The sequence below is a fragment of the Columba livia genome, chromosome 4, assembly GCF_036013475.1.
Source record: "Columba livia isolate bColLiv1 breed racing homer chromosome 4, bColLiv1.pat.W.v2, whole genome shotgun sequence".
In the NCBI taxonomy this organism is placed as follows: Eukaryota; Metazoa; Chordata; class Aves; order Columbiformes; family Columbidae; genus Columba; species Columba livia.
The window spans coordinates 13,785,993-13,805,631 of NC_088605.1; the positions used below are offsets into that span (position 1 = coordinate 13,785,993).

Here is a 19,639-nt window from a genome sequence, read left to right on the forward strand (position 1 = left end):
TATGTCTACTGTCATCATCACAATTAAATATGGAAAATGTCTGTTCTGAACTTGTTTCAGATCCTGCAAAATGGCTGCTCTTCAAGGATGTTTTTGAATAACTCATGTAATAAGAATTTGCACATCTAATGACAATGGCTTCTAGAAGATTCTTGGCAGCTTTTTAAGCAAAATGTGTGAGCTCTGAAAAATAAGCTTTTCACAGGAATTCAAAACCACCATATCAAAAATGCTGGAATCTTTTAACATTTCAGTCATCAGGTCTGTAAGGGTGCTTCTGTGAATGTAATTATTTCACATGTCAGTTGTACAGCTACTTGTCTATATGTGTTGGGGGGAGGTCAAATTGTTGTAGACAAAAAATGCCTTTTTCCTGAATTTTGTTGTTTTGTTTTATTTTCATAAATAAATCAACTACATATTGGCAAAAATGCTCAAGCAAGTTATTTTTTAAATGAAAGCTGCTGTTGTAAGTGAGGTTGCAGCATCCCTTTCCTTCTCTTCATGACAATGGATAGGGAACCTGTGGTGCAATATCCAACACTGAGGGGAAGCTCAGTACCCAGACTCTTACCTCCTAATGCTGTATATCCCACACCTGTGCAGTGTTGGTCATATCACCTTACTAGAGACAGTGAACTAGACACTCAGTTAAAGTTGACCAATGTGAAACGCTGAGAAAATTTTAATCTAAAACCTCATTCCTCTGTGTAACTTAAATGCTTGAGGCAGGACCACATAAAATGTTTCTTGGTCTGAGTACATTTATAAGGGTAAGCTAACCAGCTTCATATCACATCATATCTGAAAATACAACTCTGCTCCAGTGCCTGGGACTCCTCTGACAGTCTCTCAGTTGGTATGGAGGCACCCTGAAGACACCTGCCTGCTGCTTGTGCAGGTTGATATGGTGATCTTTGTGCCACGAAAAACATAAGTAATAATTCCTATTTCTTGGGAAAATGCTTTTAATCCTATGCTAATATACAGAAATGTAGTAAAACATTGGCCTTTGGTTCACCCAATGATATTTTCAAAATGTGATTGTTTACAAATATTTTACCACTGCATGGATGTTCATTGTGCTCTGAGCATTTCTGCTGGAGAAAGTCTCTTGGAGACACAAATATCTGTTAGTATAGTTTCCAGAAACCAAGTATGTTTAGTCTTAAGCTAGTCATCTCCTCAGGCAATGACAATTCCATATACAGAGGGAATTAAGACAGTAGCTGTGTAGGAAGCCACAAAAAGGACAAATCACACCTATTCTTAGTCATGGAAGTTTGCCTAACTTTAGTGGGACAAATGACCTTCAGGGGTTGCCTTCTGTCCTTCAACTCTAAGTGAAGTTTGAATTATTAATTTAGCCAAGATGCCTAGCTTTTAGACAAATGAGGAGAGGTGAACTGAATTTTATTCACCCAGCCTTCAGTCTATCTATGCATTTAAATTACATTATTAAAACACACAAAGTGCCCCTAAAAGCCATAGACAAACCATGTAAGGGATTAGTTACATAGGCCTCTAACAGACACATTTTTGAGGAAATCAGCATAACAAAGCAATTAAGGATGTGCCTGGACACTTTAAAACTGACATTGCATGTTCTGTGCTAGATCATAGACACGGTGCTGCAAATATGATAGTATACTCCTGTCTCCAGATGTGGGGGTTCACAGCAAGTAACGCAGTTGAAACTCTCCTGAATTTGTTACACAAAACCAAACAGAACCTGACTAGAAACGGTGTGGAGACCAAGCTCCTGCCCAGTCCCCCCATCTCCAATGTTTTCCATTGCTAACACATACACACTTTCAAGAACAAGAAGTTGATCACCTTTACTGTATTCTTTAACAACTTAAAATCGTTTAAATATACCATTAGTCAACTCTAATGTGTGAGTTTTCTTACATTTATAAATGGTCTTGAAAACTTACCCATATAGGGTTTTGTGCCAGCCATAGAAGAAGCTTTTTCTGAGCCTTTCACTATGGTTGCTATATTAAAGTCAGTGATATGAACATGTCCTGCAATTACACAAAGTAAAAACAGAAGTTAAAAAAGCACATCCTTTGTTTAATATTTAAGTGATAATGGAAAGTGATAATGGAAAGAAAATTAAATTGGAACTGTTAATAACAATTAATGGAAACCTACTATTAAATGTCCTCATAACTAGAAAAATCATATTGGCAGCAAAATGATGGAATACTTTTCCTGTATGGTTGCATCTGCTATCTGCCTGCAGTACTGAACCTTTTTTGCTAGACACTCCTGAACGTCCTCCTGATGTGAATGTTAGGAATAGTAACTGAATAATAACAGGGACAATGGTGAATTTTGTGAAGCTGTGTGAAATCTACCTCTTCTTATCTCCAACTAGAGCCACACCTCACATTCTCAAGCACTCATGACACCTGCCTGCTATCACATCCCCTTTAGGTTACCATCAGTCTGGCTTTTTCTGGGTCTCCTCAGGGCAAAAAGGGAGCAGAGAAGAAAAACGGTATTTTTTTTCATACAAAAACTATAAAATTAATTCTGTGTTAGCAGAAGAATGTGTATGTAACAGCAGGAAGTTTCAAACAATCAATCATTTGACAGCAGGTTGCAAAATGAAAGTGACACAAGTCAGCTAGTGGATTTACTGCCTGGCCAGTCAGACAGCTGATTTTAACTGAACTAATCAGGCTGGATGGCCCAAACCTGCTGTCATTACTTTTTTCTGGGGTAGTTTACAACAAGCATAGGCTAAATTGCTCTACCACAGCATAGCAATAGTTGTTAATCCTGCCTTGCTGTATACAGGTAAACTGAATGCAAATCCAGCCTGAAAATCTGCAGACTTTTAATTCAATAAGTCTACTGTTAGATTTTGCGTGTCTGCCTAAGGACTAGTTTTATATGATGGAGTGATGCAGGTAGCATGCTCTCTGTGATTACATCTGGCAATGCCAATGTGGAGGACAGAGTACAGGAAAAAGGAAAAAGTACCCCTTTCCCTGGCTTAGCCCTGCACTCAGATCAGGATTCATATACCATATGTTGAACTAGAGTCTTGAATGACAGGTTCCTGTGATTTTTGTTTGTTTGTTTTTAATCAAGATCTCAACCTCATTCAGTCTGCAGAAGGGAGCAGGCTTTGGGCATGATGCAGTTATTAAGCGAGGGATGTTGTTATCATGTTTGCTGCCAAAGATGAAAAGAATGTAACAAATGACTGATGCTGAAAGTTGCTGTAATGCCTGAAGGAGAAACAGCACTCTCAACTTCAGTCTAACCTAGATCCTGTTCAAAGTCCCCAAGAAATGTATCTGTCAACCTCTAACAAGTCTGCAGCCATGCATGTGTGAACTGAAATTCTGAGTGTCCCCAGATTTATCCAGATGTGAGTTGTTTTCGAAGGGCAAAAGGAAGAAGGCACATCCCACTGCCAAACTTAAAGCTATTTCTCCTAATTCAAGACACATTAGAAGTTTTCAATGAAATGGTTTGCCTGCTTGGTGTAGTTTTCTCAAAACAAAACAAAACAAAAACAAACAAAAAATAAACAAACAAAACAAAAACAAACCAAAACAAAACAAACCACAACCCTGCTTACATTTTAGCGACATTTTCCTGCTAAAACACTCAGACCAGGAAGGTATCTACATGTTGCAAACAAAAACTGTGATCAAATGAAAGCAATCACTTTATAAGGGTGGAAGGTGTTAGGCTGCTGCAACAAGCATTAGTGTTCACAGCCCAGCCTGCCATCCGATTTCAAGGTGATATTCCTCCTTCTTGGTGGCCAGACCATAGCATGTTTGCAGTTCATCTTTACAATAACAAACCAAAATGGCAGAAGGCTTCTTTAAAATGAAAATTGAATCACATACAGTCACCTCATAGCAGTAGTTTTAAGCAATTCTATATATTCTGTAGATTGAAAAGCTGCAAGCATCTTGGCAGACTAATACTTTTTATTTTTTTTGACAAATAAAGTTCTGTCATTTAAATGACAGCATTGTAAGTGATGCTTTCTATTAGAGTACCAGCATGATAGCCTGTTGCAAAACACCTATTGTATATTATCATTCAGACTGATCCAAATAGTTGATTTCCAATGAAAATTGCCTCTCCTGCAGTGCATTGTTTTCTCCGCCTTTTATTAGATTTCACTTAACAAAACAAAAATAGCATATGTGAAACGTTGTATTTGCTGATTGATGGTCTTCCTTAAAAATGCCTTTCTGCAAGGTAAGGGATGGACTAGGAAGATACAGCAACAGGCAGCTCCTGTACATGCAGCAGGGCACAGCAGAGCCGTGTCTGTACCACTGGAAAAACTCCACCTTTGCTTTTGCCTGTTGTGTAGAGTGCTGCTAATGGGCTAGGGAGGAAAAGCCAGGTGTCCCATAGGCAGGACCCTGTGCTGCTACAGGACGCCACACAGTGCTTGGTGGGAGCTGAAGGTGTGGGGGGAGGCTGTGTCTGGGCTTAAGTTCAAGCAGGAGGCAACACAAGTGAACCCCCTGTGCCTGTCAGCAGTGTAGGAGGGCAGGAGGGATATCGAGGTAGATCTCTGCCTGCCTCTGCACTGGTTTCAACTCTTTAAAGCCTAGTGACTTTTTTTAAGATTTTCATTCGTAGTGTGGATATTTCAAGGGACAGTTAGTCCCAAACTTTCTACAAGTTTCATTCTAATAATCCTCTAAGACATCTTTTTACCGCAACTGCTGCATATAGAGAAAGGAAAGGTTGCTATTACTGCAGTAAATATGTTGGGATACTAGCTGCTTCACACTGTTTCCAAAATTTCAATTAATGGGGACTTTTTTCTTGCTGAGCTTCACACCTTGTACTTCATCTCCATTTCTGGATTTTATCATGAACAACTAAAAGTCAAAACCAAGTCTGTACACTGGCTCCCTTCTAAGGTATCAGGTACAATATTGATCTAAGCAGCAGTGCCATTCAGGTTTAGCCTTTAAGAGCTATGAAGCAGACCAGCACACAATGGATTCCGCAGTGCCTAAATAAATTCAAGTATCACAGGGAAAGAGCCCATTGCTTAACCCCATGGGTTCATGACCCCCTATGATAATAAAAGGATGGTGGAGACTAGGCTCTCTTGCAGAGTGCTTTTTCAAATCATTCCAAACTGCACAGATTTCACGTATGCCAACACGTACATTGCAAGCAGAAAGTATTTCAGTGGACATTCTTTTAAAAATTGCATTCCTCCAGTCAGCTTCTAGTTAAAGTTTTAACAGGGAATTTTTTAAATTAATACCTACAGTACAGTACAGTATATGACTTTGAGAAGCTTTATGCATGTACTTCAGAAGTGCTGTATGGCTTTTATGCCTCACTTTTATACATGGCCTGAAACCCCAGTATCTGAGGTAAACAGCAAATGATCTTTCATTGGACTAATATTTAATTTTTGAACAAATCGTAATGAAAATTTTCAAAGTCCTGAAAGGTAGCTGAGGCTGGCTGACTGACATTTATCAGAGGAAAATGTACATGACCTCAAACCTCATTGAATTTCTCAGAGTCTGAATCCATAGGGGTGAAGGTGAGGGCAGAGAAAAGAAATAGCAGACCGGAGTTAATGCCACCAACTCAGCATGCATAAGAGCTGACAGGAAATCTCAACACAGTAACATTCTGGAGCAAATTCGGATCTGGTTTGCCCTCACAAGGTCAAACCCTATGAACAACTTCAAAAGTGTCTCTCTGGGTTCATCTGTGCTATGTACAAGAACGTAAGCTCACATTCACGTGGAATTGGCATGACCTGGCAGTCTGCCACTTATCATCAGAGAGATGATTGTTAGAAACCCTATTGTACTATGGTAGATGGATTCAGCAAGGCTGCGCATTTCAAAAGGGTAGGCTGCTTATTGCAAATTTGTATTCAAAATGTGGATAGCTTCAGGTGGATGAATGGCGCTGAGAACAGTCATGTTGTTAATCCACGTCAGAGGGTTAAATGAGACACAGTCCCAGAAAATTGTCTGTGGGTATGATAAGGACCAGCCCTAGTGCAGACACACCAGCTACATCTTTAGTGGAGACTTTATATCTCCAAGACATCACTATACAGTAATAATGTTGACAGTTCTGTTGTTTGGAAGTTAATATCAGAGTTCAAAATATTGAATTTGTGTGTGGGTTTTTTCATCCTATTTTTGTTTTTAAGACCAAGATTGCTCATAGGCTGGCTCTTTCAATTTTGCTGTTAATTTTCAAATGAGAACTGAGATTCTCATATAAGCTAGGGATAACTTTTATGATCATAAACCAATATAATAATATATAATAAGACACTTATGAATGCCAGCTTAAATCTGCCTTGTTCTCTTGTAAGAGAAATAATTACTGAGTAAAAGTGCCACTAACAGAAGCAAAACCCCAGTTTTTAAAAAAATCCCAAACCTAATAAAATATAGCTAGTCCTGTGAAGTCTAAGAGTGAAATGTAAGTTTTGTGATTTCAATATGGAAAACTACCACGAAACAGTTTGAAGACTAGAAGTAGGAGGCATTCAGTGCTGTTAGAAGGTAACTCCTTCAAAACAAACAAACAGGTAACGAGTCTTCACATAATCTGTGTTTAAGACAAAGACTGCTTTGCCACAAGATGTTAAGGATGCCAAAAGTTCCTCCCACTCAAGGAAGTACCAGAAAAGATAATGGAAAAGACCACTGAAAGTTATTAAATGTGAAAAAAACATATCCAGCTCAGGAAATGCCTCAGTCACAAAAGGCTGGATGCTGGGCGAGTATGTAAGGGAAGTACCACAAAATCTTGTTTTATATCCTTCTCTGTCATTCAGTTTTTGGAGACTCTCAGAGACAAGAAACTCAACTAGATGGGTCTTTGATCCAATGCAGTTGCTCCTCTGCTCTTAAACTGAAAGCCTGCATATCTGTAATGCTATCTATGGCAAGGCGGAGGGGTGAATGGACAGCAGTGGCTTATAAGGAGAAATGTAAAAGGTTGGGGCTCTTCAGCTGACAGGAGAATGCTGAAGGAGGTTTTGAATATCAAGAAGATTGTGACTTTAAGCTATTATTCACCAAATCTTTCAATTTTGGAAGTAGAAGATGGGTTTTTTTGAAAGAAGAATGTTTAAAAACACATAAACCACCTTTCTCTCATGAAGGATGGTAAATTACAAGTTGTTGCTCCAGGAGGTTGTAGAGGCCAATAGCAGCTTCAGCTTCAATGAGGCAGTGGAAAAACTCATGAACAAAGATTCATCCAGATTCTAAAGGGAATATACAGATATAATCTAATACTCTAATAAAAAAATTGCAGGTGCTAGGAAGCACTGAGGCATTTGATGACCAAGTGGCCAAGAGCACGCTCCAGAATAATGTCTCTTCTTGCTACTGGTTGTGACAAAATACCAACCGAAGGCCTGACCTAGCAGGGAGGTCTTCCTTGGTAAAAAAAGCAGGGACCTTGCTGGGTCCTATTAAAAGCTTGCCTGAGAGGAAATCAAGCCCCTGCAAATTTCCTGTCACTAGAGTGTTATAATGGTGTGGCCACTCTGAACAATGCAAAGCCTGGGTGCCAAAGTAGAGCCTTATAATTTCTGCAGAATGACCAGAAATGTTAATAACAAGAAACTACCAAATAGCTATAGAAATAACATTATCATATCTGAAAAAAATAAGGCAATATACTAATCTGTTGGTTTGTTTTTCTGCATTTCAGGCATTTCACATCTCCTTAGCCATCACAGCTAATAGATCATGGAAAGATTTAAAGACATACTTAATTTCTTTGTTATTTCAGAAAAAAATATGACATGGACCAGACTTGCCAGGTTTCCATTCTAAACTCTGTGACTTTAGCTATATTCTTCTAAACCATTAAATGAAAGGAATAGTAGAGGAAGCAGAATACTGTTATTAAGATAATTCTATAATGCTTTTCTCTGTATAATACAATAACAATAGCTCTCCTGAATGATCAGGTAGCCCCGTCAGCTATCACTGGAATAATTCTGCTTCAGATGCATGTTGGCAGAACAGATCACTACTACTAAATGTGGAGTAACTAAATGTTAGTCATAAACGGAAAAGCTTTCTGAGAAATCTGAGAAGGAAAGATAACAAGAGAGCTTTATAGACAGCATTCACTGTCTTAGAGACATCTTATTCTGGTTTGGAGAGTGAAACCTGAAACCATTCCTACTTAGTCTCTTCAGAGGAGACTCTTCCATGGGATGGAGAGTCTTTCCAGGAGACCAAGAAATCATCCTCTGGTAGGGGTGGTAGGGGCTAAACACTATTTTAAGCAGCTGATTACCCCATTCTCTTGTAGCATTATGCTTCTCATGATCATGAAACATTTATTTCCACTGATGCATTAGAACCTGTGCTCAGCAGCGTTGAGATGTAGCTTTGCTGAAAAGTATATGAGAAAATTCAGGCTTCCTCTGCTAGAATGATTTTGAATATGTTGTATACATTTATGTGCTTTTTCTTTGTAAATTAGATTGATCATTTTTATGGTTTAAGAAAAATCTCCTGTTTTCACTATTTCTGTATTCCTGAGGTATGTTCCCTAAAGCATACAGATAAGTTGTAGTTAAACTAGTTTTAATGAGCAGAAATATCTACAGTCTTTATATATGTTATGGAAGTCAATCAGTTTAACTGTTTGAAGATGTAAGGCAATCTGAGTGGTGTTAACACTATACTTTGACTTCAGCCAAAACAGGTTTCTTCAGTGAGGTAAAAGAAATCTAACTCACTGAGACAAACTCTCTGACCTAAATACTGTGCATTTCCAATTCCATAGCACTTTGTGTAAATACAGTTTGTTTAATGAACTATAAGAAAGACCCAGGGCTAAAAGTCAAGCTTATAGGACACTGTTGTGCCATCTTAGGGCCACAGGCTAAAATAAAGTTCCTTCCTGTGTACCTAGTTAGACTTATATTAGGTGAATTTGTTATGCTTCTTCTACAGCATATGGTGCATATATTCAGCACATCTTTCCATTAAGTGAAATCTGATGATTCTGTAAAAATGAAGTTATTGATACTCTGTCATGGCTTAATCAAAGCTGTTATGGACTTCAAGGATAGCATTAATCTGGCAGAATGTACATCTATAAGGTGGATATCTCTATCTTTACTCAAAACTTCTAGGTATCAGTCACCAAAGAGAAACACATACTGATGTATAGTGTAGACATACAATATAGATCAGATAGTCTAGAACATGTTTATGTCTGTCAGTTACCTGTGGAGGGAGTAGTATGCTGCCACTGTGCAGAAAATGGGCTATCCATCCTAAAATTTCCGAGCTGGCCATAGATAACTTTCTTACTGAACTGCTTATTAATCACCAAAAAAACTTCATTTTGCAGCATATTGCTCACTCTGGTGTAACATCTCTGCAATACTTGAGCCCCCATAGGAAACCTCTTTTAAGAGGCTGATTTTGTGCAGTAATTAACCTTGACGAGGGGCATGGAGAGATAAGGGCAACCATACTTCAAAGGCTGTCAATCAGAGATTTAGTACATTCATAGTCCATTCATGTTGCTTTGACATCTTTAATTCGCCCAGGACTTAAAGACAAGAGACTTCTATTTCATGCGTATCTAGGGAACATTAATACTTACGAGTCTGAAGCATTAAATTCCTGAAGTTTTAGGTAGTTTAAAACTCCAACATTACTTAGCTTTGTTGGTTTCAGTATTCCTAGAGACAAACTCTAGCTGTTTGCAATGATACCTCTTTAATCAACTTTAACTAGAATACCTAGCAGCTCTGCAATGGATTTTGAAAAGTAATGGTAACTTTAGCATAATTTCTATCTTATATTTTCTCAAAGGTTAACTGCTTGCAATCAGTTTCTGAGCTCAACAAAGCACAAGATGATTTTCGCACAGCAGCAAACACACGTTACTTTTTTCTGTTTATTTTTCCTCCTGTACATATTTCTGTTCTGATATAAGATTAATGCCATCTCTTACCTGTATTTTCTCACATTTTTCATATTAATAGTTGTAAAAAGATGCATGAGGTTTTAGTATATGTGTAAAATTTATGTTTAAAGAAATTAGCGTCTTTTTTTTCAGAGCACACTTTTTTTGTTTGTGATCATGGAATTAGTACTGAAAGTTCAAAGCAGATCATGTTGTCTAGCCTTTTTAAGTCATTTGAGCCAGAATTACATGTAGAGCCATTTAAATTTTGCATACTTAGAGGCGAATTTCCAAATTCCATACCTGAATTTAGGAAAGTGATTTCAGATACCTATATGAGAAATAATTTGCTATATGACATTTCTTAGCTCTTCAGAAATTTTAGGAGAGAAATTAAGTGCTCGATATACTGTTCCACTGGTAGATCCCTAAAAAGGGATTATGGTGATTCAAAGTAATCCTGTGAATAAAATATTAATTTGATTATATCAGGTACCCCTGGTGATCTCTGGAGAATTTACAAAAACCACGAAGTAGACAGAGACATTCTGAAGAGAAACTCCAGATTTAGGTAGGAATCCTATATCTGAGGCTGATTTATAAAGCATGGCATGAGCATGTCACTGAGAGCTGAAGAATTAGACACATCTGATGAAAAACTGTTCAATATTCACTTACCATGCTCATCCAGTAGTATGTTGTCAGGTTTGATGTCCCTGTAAAACAAGAAAAGGCATGCTTTACATTTCATACCCAAAGAAAACCTGCCACCTGTTCTCCAAGTCACTTAGATCATTACAAACCCAAAGAAAACTATATCATACACAGGCAAATTATTTTTATCTACATCTTTTTACTGCCCTGAGAAAACATGCATAAAGACATTCTCTAGGTTTCCATTTTATGTGGTTTTATTTTCATATGGTTAGCACTGACATGGATTTGGTTTTCAAGATTATGTACTTTATTCTTGATAGGCGCGGGAACAATGAGATGGAACATTTGCATCTAGGAGGTGCCTGGCTGCCAAAGGGCTCTGCATTTGACAGACCATATAAATAATTTAATTGGAAACACTGGTGATCTGCCCTTTCTGCCAGACCCCACTAATTTGCCATGCTCACATGCATGATCACTTGTATGTTGTCATTCTGCTATCTATCTTACACTAACAAGGCAAGCCTGGCAGCTCTCTTTTTAGCCCCTAAGCCCACCTTGGCTCTCTGTATCAGCATGTAGCATGCTGGGGAAAGGAACAGGGATAAGGAAGACTGGAGATCATAATGTGTTGAAGCATCAGCTCAACTCTGCTGTCCTTAGCACAAGGGAACAACACTGCCCGTGAGATCTGTACTTTCAATGTCATTTTATGTTGACCTACACTCAGGCTGCTGTCAGGACAAATGGAGACAGCTTTTCCCTACCATTGTTGGGCATTCCCACGCTTTTTCTTGGTCCAGACTCATTACTCATGATGGGGATCTGTCCTGGAAGAAACTCATCTTTTCCCTTTGCCAGCCTGGATCGGTCCCTGGTTTGGCTCCCCCTGCACCTCAGTGAGTGTGATGCAGCACTGTTAGGTGGCACTGCCTTTTCGCTGCCAGATTGTGCTTCATGCAATTTTGAAGCCATGTTGTTGGTTGGCATTGCTGGAGTTGGAGATGCATCAGTCCATCTTGAACAAAACATTTGCCACTTGGGCTGAATTTTCCACTGATGTCAAAATAAGCTGTCGGATGAGTCTGAACTCCAAAGAACTTCCAACTGTGTAATTTTTTTTAGCCAAGGGATTGCTTGATTGTTGCAATTTAAACATTTCTCAGAAAATTTTATCCTGACTGAAATATGTATTAATACACTCTTAGATTTCACTAATAAGATTTTTCTGGCGTGCCCATAAATAAAATAACGAAAAAAGTGTAATGTTGCAAAATAAAAATGTATTACACCAGAACACCTTTTTTTTAAAAAACTTATTTTCTTATTCTTTTCTTCTTCTTTTTTTTTTTTTTTTTTTTTTTTTTAATTAGAGAATGACTTCTAAAGGAAACATCATACAGGAATAAGATAGCAATAGCAATTATAATATATATATTGCTTGTGTAGTATGAGTTTAGTCATCACCCAAACTCCATACCCTTACTGACAAAAGAAGGAAGTTTACAGCTTAGCAATCTGAATTCCACACTTTCTGTCCTTTCCTGAGAATCATATGAAATTATGAAGTATACTAAGATTGTGTTTACGATTTGTGCAACAGCAGCTGGAGAAATGTAGGATAAATAAGAAATTACTTTGAATCATTCCCTGCACATTTAGAAATAATTTAGGATGTGTCTGTGTGTGGAAAAGGATCTCACTGTGAATTACTGTCTGGAATGGAAATTTAAAATTACACCAGTATTTCAGTGTGAAATACTGTATTTCTTCTGCACAATTTACAGGCTATTTATGATTGCCTGATTCAGCAGCAGTTCTAGTTACGTGTGTAATAAATGGGGAAAACTCTCCTGGAGCCCATGTCATCTGCAAACCTGCAAACTCTGACTTCTCTCTTTCCTCTCCCGTATAGTCACCTGTCATATCATCTAGCATATCAAAAACATTCCTTCCCCTGATTTAATGTGAATGAAGGTGTGAGCTACAGGTGAACTGTAGGATTCAATATCTTTGCTTATATTATAAAATGTCTCTTTGGTTGAAATAGCATAGGAAATTCTATAATTTTTATATATGATGTTACATGTAATCTCTCAATTGATAAGACTTTTTGGAAGAGCTACTATTCAGCTGGCATCAAACGTATTTACTAGTAACAAAATAATCTTTTGGTTTTGATAACTGTTTTCTGAAAAGAGTTGGGATTGTGATTTCACATTGAATAGCCTTTGTGATTGATCCATTACTCAAAAATGCAGCAGCATATTTCAACGAAAATAGGCACACCTTAGTTTTGACTGCTGAATTCAATGTTTTAAACTTGTTCACAAAGTTTAACAAGCACATTCTGACTATGCACTTCTTAAGTGGGTAAAAAGATGGGGTTCACACCCAAGTACATTAGGGTCTTTCTGTGATACATTCAACGACACTCCAAACTGCTTTCCTCAGTTTAAGAAAATAAAAATTGAGAATTGGAATGGTACAATCACTGGTACTTCACTGAGAATAAAACTGATCAGAATCAGAAGTTCAGCTTTATGAACTACTGCTGTGTGTATAACAGTGCAGCACCCAGGGATTGCTCATTATAAGACTGTGTCTTTATATATATATATATATATATTTATATATATATTTTTTTAAGAAGATTATTTTAAACAATTTAAATATCTGCTATGGTATTGCACCATTAAATATACTATATGTTTTTATTACCACCAGAAAAGACATTGACAAATTCACTTGACAGCTGTATGTATCATCAAATACATTCTTTGTGCAGTTGCATCTGTAATGTTCAGAAACTTAAGTGGTAAAATTAGATCTGTGCTTATCTTCCTACGATTAATTCAGGCTGTGGCTGACACTTGATGCAGATGCACACAGACCAAAAAGCCTTTCCTACTCAAGGGATCTTCCTTATCGTGGGTTCTGACAACCTTGCTCCACCATTCAGGTCAGGAGCAGCAAATGAGTAGCTTCCTCTAAACCACACTTGGCACTACAGCCCATAACAAACCAGGGTTGTGGTAATGCCTAGACCCTGTTGGCAGTCAAACTCCATGGGTGACAAGATATGCTTCTCTCAGTCTGGATGTTGTCAGCCCATATTTACACGTGTATCACTAAAATTAATTGGATTACAGTTAAGGCAGACTACTGCCTTGCAGAATGCTAAAGGTGTTTTGTTTTGTTTCTCTCAGAGATTGTTTCAAAATAGCCAAAACAGAAATTAAATTAGACTAATTCAGCATTCTCGTAAGGATGCAGAAGAAACAAGATCCAGACAAAGGCCTTGACTTCAATGGAAGGATTACATTGGCTCCTGCAGATATTGTTTCAGCCTTAATAAATTTTTTTTCATACTCTTTTCTCTTTAGTACTGATGACCTAACTGCATGCTGTGTAAGATAAACCTTGAAATACTGAGCTTAAAGGCTTTTTCTTAATTATGCAGCTTGTTTCTTGTTTGTTTGTTGTTGTTGTTGTTGTTTGTTTGTTTGTTTGTTTTGTGTTTTTTTTTTCTCATGCAGAAATAAGCATTTGAAATCACTGTTTTCACTGGGAAAAGAAATTCTATTGAGATCACAGAAAGTCACATTAACTAGTTTTAACATACAACGACCTTCATGATCCTGTTTGCCTTCTCTTTGACAAAATAGTCCAAACAGTTATGACTGAAAGGGAGCGATGGTTGTATTCTTGGACATAGTTAATGCTCTACAGAGACTAGGAGTCTTCATTGACCATTAGATGCAAGTGGTAAAGTCTAGAAGACAGCTGCTACCATTTAAAAAAGCACAGCAAAAAGCAACAGCTTCTGGCTAACAACTTGAAATCATGCAGGGATAATTACTGAGTACCTGATTCTCTCAATTATTAAATTATTCTCATTTATTTGCTCATAACCCATTTATATACTACAGAATATACCTGACTAGAGCCTTTTATTGGTTTTTGGTCACACCGATGTTTCACATTAAATCACAAACATATACCTGCCACAAAAAAATAAACTAATATGACATGCATAGTTCTGGACTATTTCCATTAAGATTAATATTAGCTGTATCACAGTTTTTAACAGCCATAAAAATGGCAATGAGTTTGGAAATACAAGTTTCAGCTGTGGATTATGCAAGTTCACCTGAGATTTATCACTATATCAGAGCACTGAAGTGAACCATATCACACACCATAAAGCAATTTCTTCCAGTTTTCAACAGAAATGTGAACAAATTCTGATTTTCACAGATAGGGACCTTATTTCCTTCCTATTTTGTATTTATATTCATGAATAATACAGGTCCAAGGCATGCACTTCATAAAGAGAGTGCACACACAGTAGGGTTTTCTTATGGCAAATCCGTTGAAGATTTGGATGAAGGACAAATCAATGTATACTGGTCACTGTACAAACAAGAGATTAATTTGGTCAGAGGTATTTTGCTTCTATAGGGCAGCACAGAAATGATGTATTCCCCAGAGCTGAACTGTGCTGAGTACCTACCAAGAACACTTGCTCAAGAAATAGCCTTAGTGAAGTTTGATACATCCTCTTCATCAGCACCTCATCGCTAATTTATCTTTTTAGTTTCTTGTTCCTGATCAACATCCTTCTTACTTTCATGAAATGTTCAATGGTATTAAAACAAAATCACAGTAAGAATCTCAGAGTTCTTTACTGTTTTTTCATATCAGATGAATGGGAATGAAAGACTTCTAACTACTCTAGACCTCTGATCACCAGCGCACACAACCCTCACTTAGATCTCACCAGTAGTTGCTGCCACTTACTGTCATTACATAAAAAGACCTTCAGAGCCTTCTGTTCGTGCTCTAAAGAATGCCATGACATGACATGACCTGGTGAATCACTGTAATTTTGAAATTGCAAGGCTTCAGTAAAATTGGAAATTAGCTGAGAAGATGTGGTATTAGATTATGAGAGATCTGTAAAGAAAATAACATCTTGTGAATGCTTGTTTATATGAATCCAGCTGTGTTTCCACAAGGCATCACATCTGACACTTAAGCCACTAGAATAATTAAGTTCAGAAATAGACTTTCACAGTACTGTCTGACTAAGACACGAATGAGGAAGCAACATCTCTTAATAAAATCCTGTGGTCATAGGCGTGGCCAGCAAATGCAGAAACAAGTGATTGAGATGATGAAAAATTAAAGTACTGGTCCTGATCTTCACATATTTAAACAGGGCTAATTCACTGAAAACCAGAGACAAGTTACAAAGGTAATTTATTGTTGCATATCTTTTGCTGAGCTTTCGATAGGAATAATTTAAAAGGAATGCATCTTTTATAGCCATATCTCTCTTGAGTAAAGAGAAAAATCCAGGAGAGCTGAGATCCACTAATTCTGCTTGAAAACAGAATCAGCTGCTATTTTGTATCAGAATGTCCATGCATAAATTTATCTTCTGAGAAGCAAAGGGTACAATTATTAATTCAATCAACTCAGACATTTCCTTTTGCACTTTCTGGAGCTTGTTATACACCAAGGACTTGCAATGTCAAAGGGCATCACTTCCAGTGTCCTGCTCTAGTCTGAAATGTCAAAAAGCCTAAAATATTAATTGGTCTAAGTTCCATCTATAGGAAATTACTTAGTCAGCTCCATCTCCATCCAGAAGAAAAAATCTGCATTTCAAACTGCAAATAAGACATGGAGCCAAACTTGTGGTTTTACAGTGATTTACCAGATACAGTTTCAGAGTAATCAATTTGCAGTAGAAGATTTTTTTCAAATAAGTATATGTATGTGCATAGATATCAGATGTCTTAAAAAATTTAACTTTCCTTCAAGAAAGGGTCAGACTAGCAAACATCACACCTTGAAAGATAATCTGGTTTTATAATATCACAGTGTTTTAATAGTTTTATGATATTTTAATTATATGTTAAAATCTCACAGTACTCATTAAGGCAACTTCTAAATCTAGAAATTAATAGAATTCGACAGAATTCTGTGTAAAAAAAATGAATAAAGGCTTCAGGATTTGAAAATCATTCCATAAACATGCAATCACAAATAATGTATTTATCACCAGCCAGAAATATATAATTTTATTATTATACCATCCGTGGTGCATTATTCATGAACCTGAGGTACTCAACAGTCAGTAGCCCTTGGAAAAAAAACAAAAAATAAAAAACACCCCCCTCCCCCCCCCACCACACACACACAAAAAGTAAAACAAAAAACCAAACCAACCAACCAACCAAACCAAAACAAACAAAAAAACAAACAAGTAAACCCTCCCCCACGCACACACAAAGGAAAAAAAAAAACAACCAATGAAACACAACACCCAAAAAACCACCCAAACCTACAATCCACAAACATATAACTGTTTTTATTGGGTCTTCCTATTCAAAATCTTCTCTTTTATTTGGAATCTTTTGGTTCCTCTGCAATTCCCACTCCTGGGGCTTTAATGTAGAAACAAAAAATCCATAACAACTTCCAACTAATTATCTGGTACCATGCATTCATATCATACTGATCAGAATCCTATCACCCCGCACATTATCCTGCTTTGGAACTTTTTCCTTCTGTATGGCAACCTGTGTAGTAACAAGACCAATTTCTAGTACCTATGCAAGACATAACTGCTGTAATACTTAAGTCAAATGAAAAAGCTCTCACTAACGAAAGCCTCTGAAGACCCTACCTCTTCCTATGTACCTCTAAAGAGTGTCTGGACACCTGGCTCACAGCTTAGGATTGTATAATAGCACCTAGATATATAAAAATATGTTACTGTGATGCTGAGCATTACGGTTCCTTTTTAGTTCCTTCCCTGTGGTTCCTATTCAGCTTAGTACTATTTTTTACCAGGTGTCCATGAAGATCTTGGATTTTCTTAGCACTTGTACTAGCCAATTTTATATAGCTCTGAAAATAAAGCTGTCAAAGAAAGTACCAAAATATGTTTATTTACTAATACTTCAACTGGAACAAGCTTGTTATTTTCCAATTTTATCTCCATTTGGAAAAATACATTATGAAAATATCTTCAATTCTCTACTTGTAACAATAGGTGGCAGTAATGATATCTACATTTGTCTGAATGGCCGGCTGTCTTTGGAAACAGTGTCAACTTTAGCCTAGAGAAATAATTGTAGTAGATATTATCCCAAGCTGAGGGAAATGACCTTTTTAATAACAGGAATCCTATACTGAGCCTTTCATATTTCTGGGTATATGTAGGCAGCTAATAGTCTTCTTTGTCTAGGTTCAGGTCCTGAAGTTGCATAGGTGCTGAAGTAAAACAAAAATATTAAACACAGAATATCTCACTATATTGTTCTTCCTGAAGATCAAATATGACTTTATCACAGAGGTAATTATATACTGCACTAGCAAGAAAAATAGGTGAAGATTCTTATATGCTATAAAAGCTAGAAGGATTGTCCAAAGGAGAATGTGAACCTGTGCTTTGTCTCCTCTACGTGATATTGTATAGCATCTCAGAGAGTGGGATTAGGAAGTACCACTATGACCATATAAAATATGCTTTTGCATAACAAAGCCCAGACTATGTAATCCAGGATTCCTCTTATGGACACAGAGGTTCTTTTCCAAATGAGTATTAACCAGCAAAAGTGACTTGCAGCCAATCTGACAGCTGGTTTTCATTTTGCCTGGAGGACTCAAAGTAATGACAAACATGTCACTCCCTTTGCTAGAATTGCTTTCTAGAGCTAATGCTAGACATGACTACAGCTGTTGTACTTTTGGGTAGCTCTGAGGGGGAACCTTGAACAACTGTCAATGCTGTGATGATGCCAAAACATCATCACATTTCAAAGAAAAACTCGTCTCCAGAGCACATGCAGGAGTCATGCAGAATCACCACATAGCAGTAATTTGTTGATAATCTCACAGCCATTGACTCTAATCTTTTCTGTGATGCAGTGTCAAGTATTGCTGAGACCTTCTGTGCATATGAGTACAAGGGTCATACTGCTACATGTACATCAGCTTTCAAGAATGGGTGATATCTCTGATAACCACAGAAAGTGCACAACTCATTAGATGCTCCAGCAGGAAAGCATACACAGTGCAATGGTGATGCTTCTTTCCTCAGAGATACCATGTGAGAGCTTTTGACTGGGAGTAAGGGGAAGAATGTACTGTGTGTGTGCACTGCCAGCAACTGCATATTAGTCTCCTCACAGTAAAAGGCACAGGGCCTCTTCCAATTTACACAGGCAGAAATCCATGTGTGAAACTAAATGAGAGAAATTAATGACATTTGTCCTCTGCCTAAAGACAAATCAGGAGAGTGTTGTTATTGATAAGCAGCTTTGGATTTATCTGTTGTAAAAAGCTAGCATCAAAAGTGTGTTTTGCAACGGCTGAAATTCATATCACTGCTTCTTTGTTTTTCAATGCAGGAAATATAGAATAGATCCATTCAGATGTATCACCTCTCCAAGAGTTTGCTCAGTTTATCAAACTCCAAAAGAAAATATACAGGACTCCAAACACATGTGTGCCTAAGTCAGCCACTGTTCATAGTCTATAATTACTGTAAAATATCTAAAATTTGCCTTAAAGGCCCTGGCAACTTCTAGACATAAAAGTTCATCAGACACTTGTCAAAACAGCAGTATACACAATGATAATATTGTTTAACAACTGTTTCCTTCATCCATACCACAGCACAATTAATTACAGCTGACAGAGCTGGCAATTAAAGTACAGTACAGCATGATGGACTTAATGTGCGGGCCAAGGAAGATGACAACAACTTCCAAAGGTTTCAGGTTTTCAGCAAGTGCCTGGGCAGTCATCCCTCCAAATCAGCACTGGAGTTTCCCATTAAGCAGATTTTCTGCTGATCCCAGTTTCAGCAGTGCAGTGTAGCGGGGAGAAGTGCTGTAGACCAGCAGGCAGAAAACAAGCATGCTATGCTTTCTTGTTCACTCTGAGCTGAAACCGCCCATGCTAGCATGAATGTCAGATTCCCCATCACCCTTACCACTGCCATCATCTCCTGCTGGAT

The 19,639-nt window shown here is 37.5% G+C and overlaps 1 protein-coding gene across 2 annotated transcripts in view; it reads right to left on the reverse strand.

Moving 5' to 3' along the window:
- The window catches only part of STK32B (serine/threonine kinase 32B), a 162,982-nt gene that overhangs the window by 41,810 nt on the left and 101,533 nt on the right, over positions 1 to 19,639 (reverse strand). Inside the window, exons 5-6 of one of the 2 annotated variants that reach the window (XM_013372292.3) lie at positions 10,621 to 10,658; positions 1,938 to 2,027 (exon numbers count right to left, since the gene is read on the reverse strand). In XM_013372292.3, the coding sequence (XP_013227746.2) occupies positions 1,938 to 2,027; positions 10,621 to 10,658 (128 nt within the window). The remainder of the gene's footprint in view (positions 1 to 1,937; positions 2,028 to 10,620; positions 10,659 to 19,639) is intronic. The other variant, XM_065060513.1, reaches the window with a different exon arrangement.